The sequence below is a fragment of the Gekko japonicus genome, unplaced genomic scaffold, assembly GCF_001447785.1.
Source record: "Gekko japonicus isolate JY-2015 unplaced genomic scaffold, Gekko_japonicus_V1.1 scaffold46, whole genome shotgun sequence".
NCBI classification, from domain to species: Eukaryota; Metazoa; Chordata; class Lepidosauria; order Squamata; family Gekkonidae; genus Gekko; species Gekko japonicus.
In genome coordinates, this window is record NW_015169173.1 from 622,759 (window position 1) to 631,065 (window position 8,307).

At 42.9% G+C, this 8,307-nt stretch overlaps 1 protein-coding gene across 1 annotated transcript; it reads right to left on the minus strand.

The window, feature by feature from the left end:
• Positions 1–638: 638 nt before the first annotated feature.
• LOC107114369 lies at positions 639–1,928 on the minus strand. Its single transcript, XM_015415820.1, has one exon. The coding sequence runs from the start codon at positions 1,926–1,928 to the stop codon at positions 639–641; it is 1,290 nt and encodes a 429-aa protein (XP_015271306.1).
• Positions 1,929–8,307: the final 6,379 nt, after the last annotated feature.

An 8,307-nucleotide genomic window follows, 5' to 3' on the forward strand; every position in this document is an offset into this window, starting at 1 on the left:
ATATATCAGACTTTTAATTGTACCCCACTCCAAGATTGCAGAAACAGAATAAACTTTTTGCTGGCATATCAAATCAAAACATATGCTGAAAATCATCACTGGATGGATCATTAAGCAATAATTTTCCGTCTTCTGAGTATACAGCTAAAAGAAAGAGATTCTTAGATTGTTAAAGGAGAGTAACTTTTAAATTATGTTGTTGGAATAACTTGAAAATTTGCAAAAAGGCCTGCAATACTTTCCCTTACAATTATTTATTTTAGAGGCCAGTTAAAAGCTTAACACTGCAATCCTATGCACAGCTACTCAAGTCTCAATCCCATGGATTTAACAGATATGACTGGATATAAATTGAGAAAATACAAATGGAGCTACCAGTTGCTACATCTGGCCATGTCCATCACAGCCATAAGTTCTCTCATTGGCTAGAACAAGGGAGGTGGATCAAACTTTCTGTCAATCATTGTGATTACTTGCCTCATGGATTAGAACTAGGGAAGGGGGAACACTGTCAGTGGAACGCTCTCATTGAATGGCCACCTCCTTCCACTGCTCTTATCTCTACAGCACCACTTTGTTAAACTGTCCAGCGACATTCATGTCCATCAGTGAGATCTCTCTCAGCTGTATCCCCTATCTTACAGTGCTATTTGATGGAGCACTTTGCTGACATTCCCAACCAAAGACACATTATATCTCCAGAGACGTATGTCCCTAATGAGGGATTCTCTTGGAAGCTGTGGTTGCTTAGTAGCCCGGCAATGAAACAAAAAGCCAACATTCATTGGAACAAAAACATTGCTTCCGTATGCTTGGAGAGCTTTATGTACAGATTGCTGGATGACTTTCCTCGGATCAATTATCATCTTCCGAGGGTTCTCAATGGGGTTCTTGTCAGGCTCCCTGAAGACATGTTGCAGTATGTTGGTGCCAGGTATGTTTCTCCAAGAGGAAATGTTGAATGGGTCATCAGGAGTGAATACATGTTCAGGGAAAAGATGGCTCTCAAAGAAGAAAACAGCAGCCATTGGATATTGGGTCTTAAGGTTCTGCATCATGCTTTTCCAGTCTGGATATTTAATGGGCAGAATAATTTCATCAATGTCATTCAGCAGCACATATTTGCTCCTGTACATATTGCGATAGACGCAGTCATTTAAGGCTGTGATTTGTCCATAGTAGCCAATGTCCTTGGGATCCATTGAGTGATGCCAGTGAGGAGAAACATTGAGGTATAATTCAATGGGCCAGAGAATTATTTCAACAATCCCTTCTGCAACATAAAAGTCCAGCACTTTCTCCATCAGTGGGCTGCAGCTGTTCTTGTAGATCACCACTCGGCCCACCCCGAGGATTTTATACATCTCCATGCTCTGCACAAACTGCAAGACATTGTTGTATTCCCCAAACATGGTGGAAATGCAGACTGTAAACTCCACAAGGGAACCCCCAGGTTCACGATTTCTGATTTCAAATAGTGGTAATGGGTCTGTATTGTCCTTTGGAGACCACTGAATTGTCACATAATGTGGATCCCAGTGCTCTGGTTGTGGACAATGCAAGTGTGTGGCACCATAAGGGAATTCAAATCTCTCAGAAAGGACATGTATTTCAGCCTTGGAAATATGTGTTTCACCATTGGATGGGTTGCAAAACCGGCAGTAAAGTTCCTTGACCTCTTTGTGATGGACTATAGCAATCACTCGTGTCGTTCTGTTCTTCCTGTTGTCCAAGTATGGAGCAATGATAAAGGTTCTATTATCTCTTAAGGGTGTGATGGTGTCATTGACAACAATCCCACGGCAGAGGCTGTTCTTCACCACTGGCATGAAAGAGAATTTTCCATTGTAGAAGTAGGAATAGGTTGTTATTGATATGAAGATGGCAATGCAAACAACGGCAATCAAATTTGGTTTTGTCCCAGACATTTCAGGCTTCTTTAAAACTGGCCAGTGAAAGGAGATCAGATGCCTGCTCTGTAGCTAGATACAAAACCACAACAGAGTCAAGGAAGAAGTACTGGTGTTACCTTCCCCACTATACCTGTGTTAGACTCACTCTCCCCAAAAGCCTCGGAGGGACCCAGCAGCCAGAAAGGTAGTAAGACCAGGGTCCCACACCTCACGTTGGTCTCGCACAGGCAGGCAACCTTGAGCCAGAAAAGACTTCATTTTTGAACCAGTCTAACAGACTCAGGAGCCAAATAGGAGTATCAAGAACAAGCTTTTACACAGGATCCCATGACTGATACAATCAACAGAGATAGTCAGCCTCATCATCCTACTAATCTCTGATCCTATCTCTGCTGACCCTGGCACCACCTTGGTAAGCTGCACTGTCTCCTTCAAAGTAATTTTGAGGGTCTAGCACCCTTCCCAACTCAACATTGAGCCACTGACACGTAGAAACACAAATACTGAAGCCAAGCATCCTGCACGTACCCAGCTTAATCTGGCTACTCGTTACACCCCAGACCAGCCCACCCCTGGCTCCCCAAAAACATATTTAAACTGGCACTCCATGCCTCAGCCTTTGTACAGCTCTTGAGGCGCCCATAAGAGTGTATCCTCGGACTCTGTCTGAGCCTTTGACATGAACTGCTGGTCATGTCCTCCTTCTTCCACAAGGATTCCAGACTTCAGGATCACATGAATACTGCCCTATCCTGGTTCTCAGGTTACAACTTTAAAGGAAAGCTTCTTTATTCAGTAATGCGATAAAAGAAGTAAAATTGTCAGGCAGAGATTCCATTGGCCGAATCTACATATGCATTTTAGAATCAGCTTGGTGCCGCTGTTATCCCATGTGGTTTAGAACTACTGCGCCTCTGCTTTCAAGTTAGCATTAGGGAAGTTGTTCACTTTGTCTTTTTTCAGTTATCTAATCACAATCTACTGTTCATCACTAGATGGCCCCTGGGGGTTACTGAAGTGTTCTGGGACTGGAATGAGAGGCCCCACAGTGGAATGTTAGCCCCTGGGGTTAGCAGGAGTATTCTGGGACTGGAATAACCGGCTCCAGAGTAGAATGACAGCCCAGGGGGTAGGAGATGTGTCCTGGGACTGTAATGATAGGCCTGGCATTCCAGTTCCACGACACAACTCTTACTCCAAGGGGGTGTCATTCCACCATTGGGCCTGTCATTCCACTCCCAGAACACAACTGCTACCCCAAAGGGCTGTCATTCCACTCTGAGGCCTGTTATTCCAGTCGCAGAACACATCTTCTACCCCCATGGACTATCATTCCACTCCGTGATCTCTCATTCTAGCCAAAGATCACTCCTGCTGTCATTCCACTCCAGGGTCTCTCATTCCAGTTCCAGAACACTCCTGCTAACCCCCAGGGGCTGTCATTCCACTCTGGAGCCTGTCATTCTAGTTCCAGAACACTCCTGCTACCCCCGGGGGCTGTCATTCCACTTTGTGGTCTCTCATTCCAGTCCCTGAACACTCCTGCTATCCCCAGGGGCTGTCATTCCACTCCGTGGTCTCTTATTCCAGTTCCAGAATACTCCTGCTACCCCCAGGGGCTGTCATTTCATTCCGGAGCCTGTCATTCCACTCCCAGAACACTTCTGTTACTCCTAGGGTCTGTCATTCTTACCCCTGTGAACGTAAAAATGAGAAACGCCATGACTACAAAGCAGGAATATCAACTTTTTGAGCCAAATGCAAGCTCTAACTCAAAAAAGCTGCTGACTGTGCATTGCCCAGTCATATTCAGTGATTATAAATTTAATAAACAGATAAATTTCAAATAATTTTTTTTGAGGACTGGTACATAGTGATGAGTAAAAGCAGCCATGCCGGAATCAAACCAACAATGTTGAGGGCTGGTACATAGCTATGTACATAGCTAATCCTAAAAGAAATCAACCCTGACTGTTCCCTGGAAGGCCAGATAATGAAACTGAAGCTCAAATACTTTGGCCACCAAATGAGAAGGGAGCACTCCCTGGAGAAGACCCTGATGCTGGGAAAGATTGAAGGTCAAAGAAGACGGGGACGGCAAAGGATGAGATGGTTAGACAGTGTCATTGATGCAACGAACATGAAATTGAGCAAACTTCAGAGGACGGCGGAAGACAGGAGGGCCTGGCGGGAGATGATCCATGGGGCCACGAAGAGTCGGACTCGACTGTGCGACTGAACGACAACAACAACATAGCTATGAGGAAAGAGAGCCAAGCGGGAATAAAATTAGAAATGCCATTTCTGGATTTAAACGTTTTGAGATAAATGCAAGCTCTTACTGCACCAGTAGTGAACTTAAAAATGTTCAGTCGGTCTGTAAAAGGGGTCAAGAAATAAAAGCTTCAAAACAAGACTAAAATTTTAAAAATTATTTTGGGGGCCAACTAGTAAAAAGAGAAAAGAGTACTGTTGGAATCGAACCACGAGTTACCACCTAGTTTATTGTGTGCCACCAGTTGGAATTATTTAAGATTGAGCAGAGGAACGGCTTGTGCTTGGAGTGCAAGTTTAGAGAAATAGTCGGGGAAGCAGACATGATGAACACAGATCAAGAGAGTCTTATTGGCTAATGAAGAAAGGGTGGTGTCATAGAAAATGGACATGGTAACACACAGTGTAAAAGGGATAGAGACGGAGACTGAAATTCTCATGTTGGATTCTGATCAGAAAAAGGGCACATCTCCTCACTGCAGCCAAACTGTTATAGGGAAGGCATGCATTTAGATTGTACAAAGCCCTACAGTTGTCTGCTCTTTCCAGTATGTGAGACCTGTGCTGCTGAGAATTATTGTGAGTGGTAGTAGGGCAACCACAAAGAGCAGGGGTGATAGTGAGTCTCTTTGGAAACTTCCTCATTTGGTATTGACTGTTCCAGTTTCTTCTCCATTCACTACCAGCCCAGTGCTCCATTTACTCATGGCAGTTTTGATAAACGTCATCATGGTTCTGCTGATGCCCATCATCTCTCATGTTTTCAGGATCCATGTGTGAGGGAGTACATCAAATGCCTTCTTGTAATCAATCCAAGCAACATGCAGGTTGGTTTCTGCCTTTTGCAAGTCTGTAAGACAATTTTATCAGTCAGTAACTGATCTTTAGTGCCTCGAGATGTTCAGAAAATCCCTTTATGTTCATGTGGTAAAATTGAATTGAGCTATATATTTTCTTGAATGGAATTGGCTACGATTCCTGTCAGCAGTTTAAAAGTTGTTGGGAGGCAGGTCACTGGGCGGAAGTTGCTTGACACTGCTCCTTTCTCTTTGTTCTTCAAAATGACATCATCATCACCATCATCACTATCATTGCTGCTCTTTGTCATTACCCTAACACCATTCATAGGCTGTGGTCACACACACTTTCAATCCACTTCCAGTGCATTTTCCAACTGGATTTTACTGTATGAACTGGCAAAATCCATTTGGAAAGTGGATTATTTATTCTCAACAGCACAGGCCTAGGATACCAGCTTTCAAAGACAGGCCCCAAAGATTTCACACTTATTGTATATGGATGACTTGGTAATGTATGGAAAGTCATCATCAGAGACTGATTCTTCACCAAGTACAGTTCAGATATTCAGCAAAGATATAGCAATGGAATTTGGCCTCGACAAGTGTGCAGCATTAACACTGAATAGAGGAAAGGTCATTGAACAAGAAGAAATTAACAGCAACATCAAAACACTGAGCTCTGAAGAAAACTACAAATAGCTTGGAATTTTGAAAGCTGACAACATCAAACATAGTCTTGTTAAAAAAAATAAAACCAGGTATTACCAATGAGTTAAAAAGATATTGCAAACAAAATTAAATTGGGGCAACATGATAAAGGCAATTAACACGTGGGTAGTCCCAATTCTAAGATACACAGCAGGCATTATCAACTGGAAACAAGTAGAATTAGAAGCAATAGATCACAAAACTCACGAGATAATGACAATGTATCACTCACTGCACCCTAGAACTGATGATCATCTTTACTTACCAAGAAAATTAGGTGGAAGGGGTCTTTTGAAACTTAGCAAGCAATTGAAGAAAAATTAGTTGTTGTTTGTTGTTGTTCAGTCGCACAGTCGAGTCCAACTCTTCGCGACCCCATGGATAAGATCACGCCAGCCCCTCCTGTTTTCTGCCGTCCTCTGAAGTTTGCTCAATTTCATGTTCGTTGCATCTATGACCCTGTCTAACCATCTCATCCTTTGCCGTCCCCGTCTTCTTTGACCTTCAATCTTTCCCAGCATCAGGGTCTTCTCCAGGGAGTGCTCCCTTCTCATTTGGTGGCCAAAGTATTTGAGCTTCAGTTTCATTATCTGGCCTTCCAGGGAACAGTCAGGGTTGATTTCTTTTAGGATTGACTGATTTGATCTTCTTGCAGTCCAAGGGACTCTCAAGAGTCTTCTCCAGCACCGTAGTTCAAAAGAATCTATTCTTCGGCGTTCGGCCTTCCTTATAGTCTGCAACTCCCACGAACTTGGCTAGGTCAGGGCCCTGCAAGACCTAGGCCCCGTTCACACTCCAAATTTGCTGCGGGAGAGCCACGAATGCTGGGCAGATTTTCAGGGTGCGATCACACCACAACATCTGGCAAGTGTAGCGCACCCGTGGCCAACCCGTGGCATGCCGCCAAAGTTGCACAGTTAAAAAGTATCTGAACAAATGTATTAGCAAATGGTTTGCCATGGGCTGCCGATGGAATCGTTCTGTGTGATCGCACCAGCGTGCGGCTTTCCCCCGGCTGTCCTCGTTGATGCGGACGCACTGACGGACGAAACCACGGTGTGCCGCTGTTGTGTCTGATTGCGTTCTGGCGGGTCTAATTGCACTGGCGCAAAGAGCCACGCCTCCCCCCCATGTTATCTTGCCCGTGTGACCGGGGCCCTAGTACAGTTTCGTGTGGCTTGCAAAATGGAGCTGGACATCCCTCAGTTGGCCTCCCTGCTGCTGTTGCTACAGTCTTGTCACTGACAGGCTGCCACTGATGACTTTTATAGCTCAGCTGTGGCCCAGTTGTTCCCAGCTTTGATGCTGAATGTGTATTGTGTATTGCTGCTATGCCCATCTTTTAAACTGTTTTATTGCTTAATATTTATTGTTTTTATTGCTTCATATTTATTTAATTGTCCATTGATGTAATTTATTGCTGTGACCCGCCCTGAGCCCATGCACAGGAAGGGCGGGATATAAATCTAAATAAATAAATAGATCTCAAATTGCAGAACACCATTTACCAGTTAAATATCTGACTGTAACAGATCATCACCATCATCAGTATTAGTATTATTTGAGGTGCATTTATTGTTTCCAAACTGCCAAGTAATCAGGAATAACCACCCAGGAATAATTAGCAGGGCAATGTTATGGAGAGATGAGAACAAAGGAGAGAAGCAGGGACCAAGGGCCAGGACAGCAAAGGGAGAACAACTTCCAGACCCCCTGTTGTGAAACAGTAGATACTTTCCTCTGACGTGCACCCCAGGCACATGGAAGTGAGGAGCAGGTCTCACCAGCCCTCTCTACATGACCCCTCCACATCCATGCTCCACCCCTGTAATATATAGTTTTGACAATATGACCTGTATTTCTTATATATTTTTGTCTTGTAAAGTACTTATATTAGCATTTTTAATAATGGACAAAATATTTCTTTAGAGTAGTCATGTATATTTTTCTATGGACTGGTCTTCATTGTTATATTTAAATTAGATATACACATGACCTATATTACATAGTGCCTCCCTGAATTGTAATAACAAATATAATTGATATAAAATTGATATTGTATAAGAAATTCATTTGTAACAGGAGGTTTAAGGCAATTTTAACTGGTCCCTATCGTAACATTTAATTAAGAAATACATCGGATTTACACTACATAATGCCTCCCTTATATACTGTTGCAGTAGGATACAGAAAGGATCAGCTATGAAACATTCAAAAATAGATGGGTGATAATTAAAATAAATAAATGTTCTCAATTATGGACAAGGTACCTTTAAAATTTTCACACCTGGAAGTAATTAGTACCTGAGCATTCTATATGTAATGAATATGTACCGAACCCCAAGTTGAGATGCACTGGAGCTGTTGTAAATAATATGGTTTTCCCAACTTTAAATTGTAAAGCTCTGCGTCCAAAGGTAAGTTTACTTTCTGCATGCTTCGATCTTCTCACATATTTTTACACATTAGGCTTAATATTGTATTCTTTCTACAGAAAACACCATTGTGTTTAGACTTCTACTTGGAATTTTATTGTAAACCCTCTGTGGGGTCAGGTAAGCATTCTAAGTCTTTTGGCATTGGTCCTATGTAAATTACGTGATAAGCCTATG